The following is a 17991-nucleotide window of genomic DNA, read 5'->3' as shown; positions in this document are numbered from 1 at the left end:
ACTTTTGACATGAAAATTTGAGCTGTCAAACAATTCGTAATCAAAAAGCCCTAATTTCACTTGAGGACCGAATATTTCGATTATTATTTTTTTTAGTATATAATTATAGACATATATGAAAAAAGAATTGTCTCACTCACCCAGGCAGTGGGCCACCGTTATCCAAATCGAACACTTGATAGGGATTCAAAAGCTTACGAAAACTCGATATCAAGTCAAGCCCTTGACAACCGCCGGACTTTACATTTACAAAAACTAGTAAAGGCTGAACATGGCTTGGCACCATTCTTGGCTCGATACTGGGCAAAAGCATTACTGCAAAAACGAGAAAAGCATAGAAATTATAAATTATGATTTTTTTTTCTCTCTCGAAGCATTTCGTCGAGAATTAGTAAAAAAAAAAGTCGCCTCTATATAAATTACCTAAGAGGTGTTTATCTTCGTATTTCGATTCACGTAACATATAGAGAGCCTTAACCGCTTTATTCGAATCTTCGTATATAATAACCATCGAACCGTATTCGTAATATATGGGTCCGATTGATGAAAATTTATTTTCTGTAAATAAAAATAGAATTTAAAAAAAAATTGCCTTAAAAGGAAATTTAATTTTTTATACATTATGAATTGAAACATTTTTTTTTGTCAGTAAACTTATCATTATTTCATTATAAAATTATTCACCTTTGCCTAAAAATTCGGTCAACATATTTTCATAATTGCGTTGAGAAAGATTTGGCGGTAGGTTACCAACAAACAAAGCAAGATTAGGACCATGTGGGTCCTGCTTTAATTGCAGATAAAATCTCATCAATTCCATTTGCCTAATTGAATCGTGTCCCAGCATTTTGACAAGTTCCCAAGGTTTTTCATCCCATGCGAGCACTCTTCCTGTAACTAAAATCAAAATTCCATATCGTTAAATATACTTTTCCAGTGTAAAATCAACAAAATTGCGAAAAAAAATTACCATTGCAAAATAAACATATGAGAATTAAATAATAAGGAAAAATTTACACGTTATTTATAATCAAGAATTTGTAATTTATAATTTTATATTTTATGACAAAATTTATAATGAAATTTCTTCGAAACGATAGGAGGAAATGAAAATTTTTCTATTATATAAAATACAAACCTCCGCGATCGAGAAGAACTTGACTACATCTGTAATCCTCGTACATAAAATCTTGCAAGCCAAAACGAAGAAGAGCCTCTCGAATGAGATCGGATATATTTGTCCTTTCAGTGACCGGAACTATACAAAAGGATTCGGAAACTTGAAGTTTTCCCGGATAAACCCTCACTTCGCCGCTGTCACTATCCCTAAAAAAAATGTCATACAATATTATTATTGAGAAAAACAATTTTTTATATATCAACAGCCTTCGTACTCGATAATTAATTTCAGAACAGTTGCAAAAAGTAGCTTCAAGATTGAAAAAAATTACTAAAAAAGTATTATTAAATTTGACGAATCAATTTTTTCATATAATTTCTAAATTAAATTACATTTGAAAATAGAATATTCTTTTTTGAAAGAAATATTTAAATACCTATTTACTTTTTCCGCGGGAATTGAAATATTTAAAATGATTTAGGTGTAAAGTCTTTTTGAAATTTAACTATTTTTAAAAATTATTTACAACTGTAATTCTTTCAAAATTCAATCATATTTTCAATTAAAATTTTTAAATAAAATTATTCAAAATTTTAATCATTTCTTAGGAAAATAATATAATAAATTAATAATTTTTCAAAATATTATTACAGTTTTACAATAATTAAAATTTTCAAAGATTTAAATTTGAAAATCTTTTAATTATTTCTCAAAATTCACACAATAACGCTTGTAATATTCAATTATTATCTAAATTTCTAACAGAAATTCAATTTTAAATCAATTCTTATTAGAAAATTCTACGAGAATTTCAATTATTAAAATACAAAAATAAATAATTTACTGAATAATTGAATATTTCTTTAAACTAAATTCTAATAAAGAACATTATCAAAATTTTTAGAAATAATTGAATTGTTACGAAGAATTTCATTAAAATTCTTTTAAATATTTTAATTCCTTCATGAAATTTAATTAAAAATGGATTGAAAATAATTATGAAATTCTAATAAACAAATTAAATCAAAATTTTTTAAAGTATCTAATTGAATTTTTTCAAGGGAATCAATTACAATTGTCCTAAAAGTATTTAAATTCTAGCGAAGAATTCTTTTTTTTTAAATAATTGAATTCTTGCAACGAATTTTATTAAAATTTTTCAAAATAATTGAATTCCTGAGAAGAATTTTATTATTTCTAAAAATAATTGATTTCTTGCGAAGAACTTTAACTTTTTTTTAAATAATTGAATTCTTGCGAAGAACTTTAACTTTTTTTAAATAATTGAATTCTTGCGAAGAAGTTTATAAGAATCTTTTTAAATAATTGATTTTTTTTCTAAAAATTTTATGAAAATGGTGTTTAAAATAATTGAATTCTTGTGAAAATTGTATTATTAATGAAAATAATTGAATGTTTGCAAAGAATTTTATATAAACATTTTGTTTAAATAATTGAATTCTTTTGGAAAATTTCTTATTAAAATAGTAGATATTAGGTATTGAAAATAATTTAATTTCAAAAACTTTTTGAAAATAATTGAATCATTTGAAATACTTTTATTGAAATTTATTGAATTGTTTATAAGAATTTGATTGAATTAAAAATTTTTTAGAATAATTACTGTAACGCATCTAATATTCAATTATTATTTAATATTTTAGTTTAATTTTAATTATAAATAAATTCTTATAAGAAATTTTTGCAAGATTTCAATTATTTAAATACAAAAATGGAAAATTTATTAAATTCGCATAAAAAATTTTATCAATAAATTTTTAAATAATTAAATTCTGTTGACGGATTTTAATAAAATTTTGAAGGATAGTTACATTTTTCGAAGAATTGGATTAAAATTGCATTCAAAATAATTGAATTCCTAAAAAGAATTTTATTATTTATGAAAATAATTGAATCCCTGTAAAAATTTTATTCTTTATGGAAATAATTGAAATATTTTTATTATTTGTAAAAATAATTGAATTTTAGCGAAGAACTTTATTAATTTTTTTTTTTTGAATAATTCAATTCTTTCGAAAAATTTTAATGAACTATTTAAGAATAATTGCATTTTTTTAGGAATTCATTTAAAATTGTATTAAAAATAATTGAATTTCTGCCAAGTATTTTATTAAAATTATATTCAAAATATTTGAATTGATCTGAAGTATTTTATTATTCATTGAAATAATTGAATTTTTTTTCTAACTTTTTGAAATACAAAACATTATTCTTTTTTTTGAATAAAAGGTAAAAAAAAATAGCTTACTTAAATCGAAGAAAGACAGCCGGACGTTTGCCCTCCCTGCGATTTAAATTTTGAAGTGGCGAAGGATCAGATAATGGAACTTCTTCTTCGGCATACAGATCGGTTAGGTAAAAATGATCTGAAAATTGAAGGGCAAATTTAATTTAACATTGAAAACAATTAACCTTCGATATCGAAGTACTTATAAGTTATAACAATTCAAACATTAAATTCAAGAATAAAATTTTTAATTGATCAATATAAAATTTATAATTCATCAATGAAATGTAATTCATCAATGAAATGTAATTTTGTCAATAAATTGTAATTTTATCAATAAAATGAAATTATATCAATAAAATATACCTTATCGCAGTAATAATATTATAAAAAATATCAATGAAATTTCATTGATCAGTAAAAAGAAAATTTCCCCATTAAACTTTAATTAAACAATTTAAATGTGTAAATTAACAGGAAATAAAAGTTTACAATTTGACGAACGAAAATTCTAATAAAATCTAATTAAACAGAAAAAACTTCATAAGCAAACTTAATACTATACTATGTCCAAAGTTTCTGATGAATTTTAAAAATTCAATATTTTTCTTTTTTCAGTACTTTTTATTAAATTCCTCGACTCTTTCCTAATTTTTCTGACCAATAATTTTACTTTCCTTGAATTCTTTGCTTTTTAAAATGAAACGTTGAATAATTGTTGTGGAATTTTATCGATTAAATTTCAATTTAAATAAATAATTAATTGTTGTGGAATTTTATCGATTAAATTTCAATTTAAATAATTAATATTATCGAAAAATAAAGTCATCGTACTCGGGTCTCTTTTGATGTGAAACGAACGAAGCGCCGATGTGAGAATTTGCTCCGTTGTCGCTTGTCGAGGCACGCTAATCACTCGAAATATTCTCCGACTTAATGAATTATTTCCATCGTAAACCTTTATCATTTCTGAAAATAAAAACAACAATCACAAAATTATTTTAATTTTATGCACAAAAAATAATAATTTGACAATTCTCATTTTCTTATAAAACAAAATTTTATTTCTTTTGAAATATTTTCATAAAACAAAAATCATCAAAAACAGTACAAAAATTATTATTAACAAATAGAATTTATAAGAATTGATTATTTAGTATCATTTATAATTTAATTACAAAAATACGATATTGTTTATATCAAAGTTATTTTTTCACAATTCAGACTTCGCACACGATAATTAATTTTAGAAAAGCAGCTTTCAAACTGATAAAAAATAGTAAAAAAGTAGCTATCGAAAAATTAGCTTTGAAGACCAAAAAAACTGGTTTTAGAAACTTCGCAAAACTGACAAAAATTCCATTCTATATTTTATTTTCCTGACTTTTTCCTAATTTTCATCAAAAATATTTAGTTTCTATTTAATCCTGCTAATAAATTGAATTTCTGCATCGAATTTTATTGTTCATGAAAGAATTTAAATATTTATAAAAATAATTTAATTCTTGCCAAGAATTTTAAATAATTGATTTTTTCGAGGAATTGAAATTAAATTTTTAAGAATAATTACGTTTTTTTTTAGCAATTCCTTTAAAATTGTATTAAAAATAATTAAAATCCTGCGATGAATTTTATTATTTACCTATGCAAATAATTGAATTCTTGCAACGAATTATATTAAAATTCTTAAAAGTAATTTAATTCCTGAGAAGAATATTGTTATTTATAAAAATAATTGTATTCTAGCGAAGAACTTTATTTATTTATTTATTTTTTTTGAATAATTGAATTCTTTTGAAAAATTTTAATAAATTATTTAAGAATAATTGCATTTTTTTAGGAATTCATTAAAAATTGTGTTAAAAATAATTAAATTCCTCGGAAATTTTTATTATTCATGAAAAAAATTGAATTCTTACGAAGATTCTTGCAAACAATTTTTTAAATATAATTGAATTCTGTTTCGAAATTTTATAAAAATAGTAGGTATTGAAAATCATTGAATTGCGAAAAGTTTTTAAAAATAATAAAATTTCACAAAGAATTCTATTAAAATTTTTATTATTTATGAAAATAATTGAATTCTTGCGAACGATTTAATAAGAATTTATAAAATAGTTGAATTTCCAAAAAGAAATTTATTACTTTTAAAAATAATTGAATTCTTGTGATGAATATTATTATTTATGAAAACAATTGAATTTTGCAAAGAATTTTTTAAAAATGCCTCAAAATAATTGAATTTTCGGTAATAATTTTGTTATTTATCTTTAATAATTGAATTCTGTCGAAGAATTATTTATATGTAAATAATTGAATTCTTGAAAAGTATTTTATTGAAATCTAAAAAAATAATTGAATTGTTTCAAAGAAGTTTAATTAAAATTGTATTTTAAATAATTGATTTCTTTCAAACAATTTTATTAAAACATTTGAAAATAATTGAATTCCTGTGAAAAATTCTAACATTTTTGTAAATAATTGAATTCTTCCAAAGAATTTTGTTATTTATGAAAATAACTGAATTATTGTGAATAATTTTATTAAAATGTTAAAAAAGAATTGAATTTCTGTGAAAAATTTTGTTTTTTTTAAATAATTGAATTCTTCATAAGAATTTTATGAAAATTGTTTTAAATAATTAATTTTTTTCGAAATATAATAAATATTATGAAAATTTTATTTTAAATAATTGAATTCTTGTGGAAAACTTTATTTTTAAAAATAATTGAATTTTTCGATTAATTAATTTAAAATAGTATTAAAGATAATTGAAATTCTTCGATGAGTTTTATTATTAGTGAAAGTAATTGAATTATTGTGAAGAATTATATAAAAAATTTGGTTAAATAATTGATTTTTTCGAAATTTTTTTGAAAATGCAATTCTAAATTAATTAAATTCCTGTGGAAATTTGATTATTTATGAAAATAATTGAATTTTATCAATTTTTTTTTAATAATTGAATTCTTTTGCAAAATTTTATGAAAATACTTATAGATATTGAAAATAATTGAATTTCGAATATTTTTCGAAAATAATATTGAAACGTTTTAAAGAATTTGATTATAATTTTTGAGAATAGTTTTTTGATTTCTAGAAGTAGCGAATTTAAAGTAGTGGAAATTTAAAAAAAAAAGAACAGAAATAGTAGCTTTTAGTGGCTGAAATCTAAAAAAAAGTAGCCAAATAGTAGCATAACGTAAAAAAGTACTAAATAGTAGGTTTTAGTAGATGAGTGCGAAGCCTAGAAATTAAAAAATTTTTATTATAATTAAAAATTTATGTTAAAAATGAATATGTAGAATAAAAATCTATATAGTATAAAATGATAAAAAAAAATTGTTTTTTCTCTTTTTTCTCTCGCAAATTTTCCAGATGAATAACAGGGGTTGTGTTATAATAATAATAATAATAAGGTGATGCGCGTGTATTGTAAAATATGCGACATTATTTTCTTTTTCAAATAATATATTTAACGAACGTGTATGAGTGTGTAATAATAAATTAATAAAAAAAAGGGAAAAAAATGCAATTTTTTTTCTTGTGTAAGTTTTTTATTTTATACCTTCGTCTGCCCTTTCTTTTTCGTCCTTCTCTTTCTGTGCACGAGGATCACGACTGTGTGCTCCTTGTTGAACGGGTTCATCATTATCTCGATAACGTGAATCTCCGCTGCTAAACTCCTCTGATATGCTTCGCGCTGTAAATAGTTCAACAGACAGTAAATATAGATTTTTGCTACACGCTTAAATTGCTGCAAAGAGAGCTACTCCCGTTCCAGCTAAAGCAATATCTGTCAATAACTTAGATATACTCGTCGTTACATTATTATAAATCTAGATATATATACAAAACTTATATACTTGAAAAAAAATTTTTTTTTTTCTCTTTTCAAATATCAAAACAAATTCGCGAAAATGAAAATTATTAATTGGACTAATTAGCAATTTACTTTCCTCTTTTTAATATTAATAATAATAATAATAATAAATTTATTTCATTGCATACTCTCTTAAAGAGTCTTCACAATCTCTATAAGAAAACTTTCTTACTTTTCTTACTATTATAATTATTATTATTAATAATAATAAATTTATTTAATTGCACATTCTTTTAGAGTCTTTACAGTTCCCATAAGAAAACTTTCTGACTTTTATTATTATTACTATGATTATTATTATAATTATAAATTATTATAATTATTTAACAAAATTATAAAAAAATTAATAAAAAATCGAAAAAATAGAAAATTAGAAATTAATAATAGGACAAAAAAATGAGAATAAAAATAAATAAATATAGGTTGCCACAAAAATTTAATTCTTTCTTTCCCAGACTTTTCCCTGATTTCTAGAAAAAAATTTTCACTTTTTCCCTGACCCTAAAGAATATTATGATTCACTCTAAAAATTTTTAGAAACTCAAATAAATTCTCTATTACATTTATTTGCGAATTTCTTTAAATGTAAAATTACTTGAAAACATCAATAAATTCTTTTTAAATAAATATTTAATCATTATTGTTTTTCCGTAGGAACTAAAATTTTTCAAAAAATCCAAATTCAAACCTTTTTGAAATTTGACAAACTTTAAGAATCATTTCAATTCAATTATTATTTTCAGAGACTTTTAACTAAAATATTCTTCTCTAAATCAATTATTTTTAATAATTTTTTAAAACTTTCTTTGAGAATTATCAAATACAATTCAAATTTCGGAAATTTTGATTATTCAGAAATTTTTTAATTAAATGTATTAGAAAATAAAAACTTCAAATAATTTCAAAAAAAAATTTAATTGAACTTCTTCAAAAAAAAATTATTCCTACAGAATTGCTAGTTAAAAGTGTGAAAAATTCACATTTTCAAAGATTTTAATTTAAAATCTTTTCAAAATTCAATTATTTATAAAAATTTACGCTATATAATGCTTTTAATATTTAATTATTATCTAAAATTTTAACTGAAATTCATTTTTAAATCAATTTTTATTAGAAAAATCTTCGAGACTTCAATTATTTTAATACAATAAAAAATTTATAAAATAATTGAATTCTAATAAAGAATGTTATGAATAAATTTTTAAATAATTCAATTCTTTCGACGAATTTTAATAAAATTTTTAAGAATAATTACATTTTTCGAAGAATTTTGATTTAAAATTGCATAGAAAAATAATTTAAATTCTGCAATGAGTTTTATTATTTACGAAAATAATTCAATTCTTGTGAAGAATTTTATTAATTTTATTAAAATTTTCAAAAATAATTAAATTTCTGTGAAAAATTCGTAAAATTCAATTATTTTCAAAAAAATTCTCGGCATAAATTAAAAATAACAAAATTCTTTGCAGATCTTCAATTACTTTTTGAAATTAGAATAAAATTGTTCGCAAAAATTTTCAATGTTTTACTTAAATAATAAAAATCTTTGTAGAAATTCAATTATTTACAAAAATTTTAATCAAATTCTTCGCAAGAATTCAATTATCTTCATAAATATCCAAATTTTCGGAGAAATTCAAATATTTTCAAATTTTGATAAAACTTTTCCGTAGAAATTCAATTATTTTCAAAATTTTAATGAAATTCTTCAAAAGAATTCAATTATTTATGAAGAATTTTTGATAAAATTCTTTAAAAGAAGTAAATTATTTTGAATACCATTTTAATTAAATTTCATGAAAGAATTAAAAATTTTTTTTAAAATAATTGAAATTTTGCCAAGAATTTTATTATTCTTAAAAATTGAATTTTTGGGAAGAATTTTATAAAAATTGTTTTTAAATAATTCAATTCTAGTGAAAAATTATATTATTCGGAAAATAATTGAATTCTTGCAAAGAATTTTAATCTATTGCTTAAAATTTTACATAATTTATGATAATAATTAGTCTTTCGTGGAATTTAATTAAAATTGCATTCAAAATAATTGATTTTTTTAAAAAGAATTTAATTAAAACGTTTGAAAGTAATTAAAATCTTTAGAGAAGAATTGTATTCAGAAGAAGAATTGTATTCAGAATATGTAATTACATTTTTGCGAAAAATTTTATTATTTATGGAAATAATTGAATATCTCCAAAAAATGTAATTATTTATGATAATAATGAATTTTTTTTTAAATATAATTGAATTCTTTTGAAAAATTTTATTAAAATAGTAGATATTGAAAATTATTGAATTGAGGGAAATTTTTGAAAATAATTGAAATTTTGCCAAGAATTTTATTCAAATGTTTTGAAAATAATTGAATTTCTCCAATTATTTGTAAATTCTCCAAAATTTAATTTTTTTTAGTGTTTTTAACTAAAATTCTTCTATAAATCCATTATTTTTAATCATTAATTAAATTTATTAATAAAAAAGGTAACTAATTTCAGAATAATTTGAATTAATAAATTTTTTTAAAATCTAAGTTCTTTAAAATTTGTAATTAAATATTGATTCAAAATTGAAAATTTTAAATTGAAACCTATTGAAGTTTGAATAAAAATCCCTGACTTTTTCCTGATTTCCCTGACGAATTCTACTTTATCAGACTTTTTTCCTCAATTTCCTGACTTCCCTGACCCTGTGGCAACCCTGTAAAAAAAAGAACAAAAAGTAGATAAATAGGAACAAAATAAAAAAGAAAAAAAATAAACAGAAATAAAGAAAATAAATGAAAAGAAAAAATTGCCTATATGAGAATAATATTTACAACTAATAAAAATGTATCATAAAAAAATTAGAATTCAATATTAATTATCGAATTAAATTATTGTATATAAAAATTATTATTTAGAAGCAGTATTTTCTTTCTTTTTTTTGTAGAATTTCTCCATTTTTCTTATTTGTTTGCTTGTTTGTTTATTATTTTTTTTTTTAGTAATTTGGTCACACCTCTTACCATCAACCGTTGGCGATGGTTTTATGAAGCACACATAAAAGGCGGTTGCATTCTTGCACTTGACTGCTCATTAGGACTGATAAGTATCACAGTATCTCACATTGCATCCAGCAGCCTGATTGACAGTGCATGCACTGAAGCGAAATATGAACATGCTATAACGAAAATGGCAGAAATAAAAAGTAGATAAATGATAAACAATAATTACACACAACAAAAATTATAAATTATACACATAATATAATAATTATAATAGAAATTTAAAACAAAAACAATCGAACCAAAAACAATTAATTCTCCTCGTCGAGTCTTTCGGTTTTTCCAAAAATTTCTTTTTATTCTTTAAAAAAATGTATTCTTTAAAAGAAAGTTATTCTTTCCAAAAAGAAAAATTAATTTTTCAGCGACCAAGAAAAATACAACAAAAAAAAACTAATTTTTTTCTCAATTTCTATCAAAGAAATAATTTTTTGAAAGACTCCAAAAAAAATTATAGAATAGAAAAAACATTATAGAAATTAATTTACATTTTTTTTGTTCTTCGCACACAAAAATAATTTTTCCAGAGACTATATAAAATAATAAAATACTAAAATTGAAAAAAATTTTTTTTTAAATTTGAATATTCGTTACAAAGCGTAAATAAAAATCACTATCGAAAAAAATTACAGAAAAAGAAAAATTTGAGTAAATAAAAAAAATGAAATTGACAATATTTACTAAAGGGCTTGTCCCGTTTATATTTTGTAAATAAATAAATAAGTAAATAAATAAATGAATAAATAAATATATTGAAAAAGAAATTAAATATCGAATAAAAAATTAAATGTTACGAAAATAAATAAATAAATAAACCGAAAAAGAAATTACAAATTGAATAAAAAATTAAATGTTACGAAAATAAATAAATAAATCGAAAACGAAATTAAGAATCGAATACAAAATTAAATGTTACGAAAGTAAATAAATAAATCTACAAAGAAATTAAAAATTGAGTAAAAATTTAAAAGTTACGAAAATAAATAAATAAACCGAAAAAGAAATTAAGAATCGAATACAAAATTAAATGGTACGAAAAAAAATGCGAAAAGAAAATTAAGAATCGAATGAAAAATTAAATGTTACGAAAATAAATAATGACAAAACAGATAATCGAATACAATAATGAATTAGAAAAAAAGGTGCAAAGCAATGTATATACGTAGATTACAAAATACAATAATCAGGATTTTAAAAATTACAATAAAAAATATTAGTTTTCTAGCATTGACAAAAATTTCCTTTCTTATTTATTTTTCACTTTTTCATCGGGTTTAAGAAATATTCCAGAGATTGTTGATTTGTTATTCATGTTTTGACTTCGATATTAATGTTCACACATATACATATATATATAGATAATATTTATAGAAATCTCTTGCGAAACTTAAAAACAGAAAGAACAATAAAAATCACAATGTATTTTTTTTTTTTTTTTTGTCTTTTTTTGGAGATAAAGTTTGTCTTGCAAAAATAAGATGACATTCCATCCTATGAAGACGGTGGGACGCCTTTTATATTCGCGGCTAAAAAGTGTGCATGAAATTCACAGCAAGAAACTTAAAATGGTGCTACATCAACGACTTGACATACATATACTTTTTAGCTTTGTCCTCACAGACATGACCACTACCCTAAAAATACCTCCTGTAAATGCCACTCGACTTTAGAAGATTCGTCTCTTTCTTTCTCCCTCTCTCTCTCACACACTTTTGGCAAAAAAAAAAAAAAATTCTCGCGCTATTCTTTACAGACGTCTCTCTTTTAGTTTTCAAAACAAAAATGAAAAAAAAACTTGAGAACAAGAAGTTCAAAAAAAAAAAAAATAACACCATTCAAAGAAGCTGCAAGTCAATATAATTTCATTCAATTTACACAAGTCCTTTTTTTCATTTCAGAAGGCGGATTAGAAAGATAATAAGTTTAAAATATTTTTTTTTGTACAATTTTCTTTCACAATTTATTTCTCGATTTTTTTCGCCTCTAATTTTAATTGTTGTTTAGTTATTAAAATTTATTTTCCAATCGGAAAATTTTCATTGCTTGATTTTTTTTAGTATATAATTTAATTTCTAATTGAAAATTTGGAAGCAATTTTTCGATCTTTAAATTAAGAGTTACCACAAAAAAATTAACTTTTTCATTTCCTGATTTTTTTTAGTATCTAATTTTCATTGTTGTTTAGTTATTGAAATTTATTTTCCAATCGGAAGTTTGTAAGCAACTTTTCCTTAAAAAAATAATTTTCTTTTTCCGATTTTTTTTGTATCTAATTTATTTTCCAAACGGAAATTCGAAAGCAATTTTTCCATTTTTAAATTAAGAGTTACAAAAAAAATTAATTTTCTTTTTTCTCCTGAATTTTATACATGAATTTTGACTATTTCCTTGATTCCAAATTTAAAAAACTTTAATTGAAAAATTAAATTATAAAAAAAATTGAATAATTTATTTTTATTGTAAAAATGTAAAAATTAAATCACAATTTTGTCAAAAAATTTTGATTTTATAACTGAAGTTTTTGAGAAATTTTATTACAATTTAAAACAAAAAGTAAATTCATTCGAAGAATTCAATTAAAATTGCACTGGAATTAATTGAATTTTTTTATAATAGATATTTAAATTCAATTATTATGTAAAATATTTACTAAAATTCATTTTTAAATCAATTCACATTAGAAATTCAACGAAAATTCAATTATTTGAATACAAAAGTAAATTATTAATAGCATAATTGATTATTAATTAAAATTCAATTCTTATAAAGAATTTTATAAGAATTTTTGAAAATAATTGAATATTCGAGAAATAATTTAATTCTAGACAAAAATTTTATCAAAAAAATTGAATTTCAGTGAAAAATTGTATTATTTGTGAAAAAAATTGAATTTATGCGAAGCCTTTTTTTATTAACAATTTTTTTTGGAAATAATTGAATTCTTTCGAGAAATTTAACTAAAATTGTAATTGTGTTGATTGTACCTTTCTTATTCGCCTTTAGAAATTTTCCAACAATATTATTTTTTTTAATTGTTAAACTTTTTGTTATTCCATTAATTTTTTTTCAGAAAACCATTTAGTTGCACATTGCGAAAAAATAAAAAAAGCCACAAATTAAACTGCCTTGCACATCTACTTACAATTTGTTGGATTGCCTAATTCCTTTTTCTGAAGAAGACATTTTGTTTTTTTAAATAAGAATTTAAATTCCTTTTTTTCAAAAAAATTCATAAAAATGAATTTACTTTCTATTTTATTTTTTATAAAAAAAGAGAAATTATAATTCTTTTTTGACTGAATTAAAATAAAAAAAATTCTGCTCACTAACTAAATAACAAAAACAAATTTTTTCGCTCTCTCCCTCTTATTCTCTATTAAAAGAAAAAAAATAATTACCTATGTGAAAATTTTTAATCGTTTTTCTTTTTCATTTTAGTGAAAATTGTCTTTTTCAGTGGAGGCAACCTTAGGATTGAGATTATGTAAACTTGACATTATAATGACTAATTCCCCAGAGAATTTTCAGATTTAAAAATTATTTTTTGATAACAAAAATATTTTAAATAAAAAGAAGAAATATAGTACAAAAAATTACTAAAAATTATTTTTTTATGTAAACAAATATGAAATTACTTTTATTTTATAGGAATCACTTTTTATTACTTTTATATTTTTATTTAACTTTTAACAAAATAAATATTTCTTTCTTTAAAAAAATTATAAAAAATTTAATAATCGAAAGTATTGCAAAAAAAAATTTGAATCAAAATTATAGAAGAAAAAATTATTTCAAAATCTAAAATTCTTGGAGAACAATGAATCATTAAATTTATTGTCACGTGGAGAAAAATAGAATTTTTATTAATGTTTCTCAAAAATTTTTTGTGAAAAAATAATATTACTGATTAAAATTTAATATATTAAGTAAAAAGGCTTCGTACTCGATAATTAATTTAAAAAAAAGCAAAAAAGTACGAGACTTCAAAAATAAATAATTTTTTAAAAATTGTATTAAAAATAATTGAATTCATGAGAAGAATTTTATTATTTATAAAAATAATTGAATTCCTGAAAAGAATTTTATTATTTATAAAAATAATTGAATTCCTGAGAAGAATTTTATTATTTATGAAAATAATTGAATTAAAAATTTTTTAAATTAATTGAATTCTATTCGAAATTTTTTTTTAAATAGTAGATATAGAAAATAATTGAATTTAGAAACATTTTTGAAAATAATTGAATAGTTGGAAAGAATTTTATTCAAATTTGTTGAATTATTTCTAAGAATTTTATCAAAATTTTTGAGAATAATTTTTTTTACTCCAAATTAGCGAATTTAAAGTCTTGCAAATTCTCAAAGAAAAAAAAATTAGCTTTTTAGTGTCACAAATCTAAAAAAAGTGTCCAATTAGTAGCAAATCGTAAAAAAATAGTAAATAGTAAGTTTTTGTAGTTGAGTACGAAGCCTGAGTAAATTTAACAATTATTTACACTAATTAAATTAATTAATATAATTTAATAAAATAAATATAATAATTTATGAAATTAATTAATTAACAAATAAAGTCTCTCTATTTTCCTCCGCGCAAGGAGGTGAAAAAAAAACAAAAAAAAATAACACTGACAATAATATGGGAAGACAAGAAATGTACGGCATTAATATTATGCAAAACAAACTACTTGTTTCATCGGGATGATGAAGATGTCGATAGAGCAGCAACGTTACACACCTAACGATGACAACTAGAGCACAATTTCATTGTTCCTATAAATTCAATTAAATTTTCTCGAGACTGTTTCAATTACATTTATACTCATCGAAAAAGAAAAGAAAAAAAATTATTTGTATGCAAAATAAAGTAGTCAAGTAGTAGTAGTATTATGACACACATTGATTGCACGACGATGAATTTCTCTTTGTTTTTTTTTTTTGTTTTTTTGTTTTTTAATAATCTAGATACCTCGAACATAAGGAGGGGAAGTATGACAATTTCCATGGCAGCTACGTGGCAAAAATAGTGAAAGCCGCCTCAAAGCTTCGGCCAGGCGGCCTGCAGCCCCAATTTGTTCGCTCTCAGCAAAATCGAATTGCTCGCCGATGTTATCTTCAAATAGAAGCAAATTGTCCAATCGCCACTAATTACTTTTCTATGTGTTTTTTTGTCTTTTGTTTTCCGTCTTCGTCACAATTTCTTTTTTCTTCTTTTCTCTCTTTACATGAAAAAAAACTCCTCGAATACATAAAAGTCGGTGATATTTTTCTTTTCCTTCATTTTACAAATATTTTTCCAAAAAAAAAAATGGATTTTTTAATTTTAAACTCAGAAAGAAAGAAATAAACTTCAAAATTCCATAAACGAATTATCAAAAGAAAAAAATTGAATTTTATTTATTATAATCGCCAAGAAATATTTTTACTGAAACAAAAAAAATATTTTCTAAATTTCAACTTTAGAAAAAAGAATCAAATATGAAAAATATTTTTCTGTACAAAAGAAAATTGTATTTTTTTAAATTTAAATTACAAACAATATAAATAAATATAATCCAGACCATTTTTTAATTTTAAACAAAAAAAAAAAAAATTCAAAAAGAAATAAACAAATATGGAAAATATTTTTCCTCAACAGAAATGGTCTTTTTGTTTTGTTTTCTTTTTTTTAAATTTTACAAAAAAGAAAAATTGATTAAAAATTGAAAAGTTCTTGCGATTAGTAAAAGAAAAATTCAATGCAAAAATAAAATTGAAATCTATCTTTAACGATAATTTAGAAAAAAAATTATTTCCCAGAATTCCATTTTGAAAAGAAAAACAAATAATTAAAAACGAAAAAATCCAAAATAAACCAAAAAGACGTTCAAAACGCAAACACGATATTTATAAATTGGAAGAGTTTCTTGCCAAAGAATTTAAAAAAAAATTCATCTTTAAAATCATTGCGATACATAGAAAAGTATTAATGGCGACTCGATTAAATAAATTCGATTGTCCGAATGAAATAAATTTTTTTTTCTCGTTTCATTAAATTTTGATAAAACCGTATTCTTTAATTAATTTCTCATTGATTGACTACTTGGGTGATTTTCAATTCTTATTAAAGTACAAATCTTCCGATTCTTTTCCATAAAGAAAGCAAAAATTGCTTTTTTCTCTTTTTCTTTTTTGAGTAATAAAAATTCGTCGATTGGCACATTTGATTTTTTTACCAATTCCACAAAAAAAAAAAAAAAAATTGATAAAGAAATTTTCAAAGAAAATTGAAAAGATATCGAGATATCACGCTATTAAATGAGAATCACCCTTGCAGCAATGAAAATGTAATATAAACTTTGGTCACAGACCAATTAGTGACCGAAGAATAATAAAAAAGCGATGCAAATAAAAAAAAAAGTGAAAAAAAATTACAGTTTCCTCTCACAGAAGTAAATTTCATTGCACGTGACAAAATTAAATATATATGTTTACTATATATATTTATGAAACCAGAATATTTCTATATAACCTCTTCTTTATAATTAAAAAACTCGAATGCTAGAAAACTCTACAAAAAAAAATTTTTTTTTTCTTTCAACTAAAATAATAAACATTTGTTTCCCATTCGTTTTAATTCACATCAAGACATAATTGTGTAGACAAATCACGAGTTTTTTTTCAGATTTAATAACATTCATTTCATTTATTTTATTACGAAATAAATAAATAAAAATTTAAATGTATTTTTTTTTAATTAGACAAAGAAAAAAAAGAAGATTCGTGATAAAAAGATTTTATCAAGTAAAAACTACAAAATTCTAGAAACGAACATTAAATGAGAATACAAAAGAAAATATTGGTGCATAGACTTAAAAAAATGTCACAAATTGAATGAGGCAGAAATTTTTTTCTTTAATTCAAAATATTTGTGATTGAAATTTTTAATTTAATAAACGTTCTTTTAATAAATTTGAAACACAACATTTTTGTAAAGTTTAATTATTTTGATGAAAGTTTTACCTTTTTGGATCTGAATTAGAGAAATTGAAAAATTGGAAAAGAATTAAAAGGCTCTGACTGTGTATTTCCATTACTAAATAAATAAAAAAATGGAAAAAGTAGAAAAGAATTGAAAAAAGTTATAAAATAGAAGAAATTAACAAGAAATAATTATTTATTTATTTAAAATAAATAGAATAGAATAATTTAATAATAATTAATAATAATTTAATAATACACAGAATAAAAAACTAAAAAAGGTAGAACAAATTTAAAAATTCAATTTAATTTCATTAAATAGAAAAAATCGAAGAAATTGAAAAGAAACAGAAATAAAAAAACTGAAAAAGATGAAAAAAGTTTTAAAAAAATTTGGAATTCAAACCTTTAGAATATACACCAATATCTTCAAAATTAGCTAGTGAACAAAATTACAGAAGGGAAAAAAAGTGAATTGCAAATTTTCTAATTATGAAAACACAAGTACTACCTACATGAAAATGAAATTATCTCTCACTCTCTAAAATTTCCTTTTAAGGAAACAAATATCTACAAAATATGGAAAAAATTCTAAAAAAAAAAAAATAATTTTTATTTTTTTAACTTTGCCATAAATAATAGTTTTTTTTTCTATTAAAAAGTAAAACTAAGTACTCTAGATGCAAAAGCTCCTAAAATGGTTCGATTCAATTTCTAATGCGAGTCATATACGA

The 17991-nt window shown here is 21.3% G+C and overlaps 1 protein-coding gene across 7 annotated transcripts in view; it reads right to left on the bottom strand.

Moving 5' to 3' along the window:
• The window catches only part of LOC122498555 (diacylglycerol kinase theta), a 71890-nt gene that overhangs the window by 17250 nt on the left and 36649 nt on the right, over positions 1 to 17991 (bottom strand). For 4 of the 7 annotated variants that reach the window (XM_043606333.1, XM_043606334.1, XM_043606335.1 and 1 more), the window contains exons 6-13: positions 15267 to 15410; positions 6937 to 7071; positions 4203 to 4337; positions 3390 to 3507; positions 1139 to 1326; positions 685 to 897; positions 424 to 558; positions 141 to 315 (exon numbers count right to left, since the gene is read on the bottom strand). In XM_043606333.1, the coding sequence (XP_043462268.1) occupies positions 141 to 315; positions 424 to 558; positions 685 to 897; positions 1139 to 1326; positions 3390 to 3507; positions 4203 to 4337; positions 6937 to 7071; positions 15267 to 15410 (1243 nt within the window). The remainder of the gene's footprint in view (positions 1 to 140; positions 316 to 423; positions 559 to 684; positions 898 to 1138; positions 1327 to 3389; positions 3508 to 4202; positions 4338 to 6936; positions 7072 to 15266; positions 15411 to 17991) is intronic. The other 3 variants (XM_043606337.1, XM_043606338.1, XM_043606339.1) reach the window with 1 other exon arrangement.

Source organism: Leptopilina heterotoma, unplaced genomic scaffold (assembly GCF_015476425.1).
Source record: "Leptopilina heterotoma isolate Lh14 unplaced genomic scaffold, ASM1547642v1 Lhet_152, whole genome shotgun sequence".
NCBI lineage: Eukaryota > Metazoa > Arthropoda > Insecta > Hymenoptera > Figitidae > Leptopilina > Leptopilina heterotoma.
The sequence above is the reverse complement of the archived record's forward strand: the minus strand, read 5'-3'. Positions and strand labels throughout refer to the sequence as shown.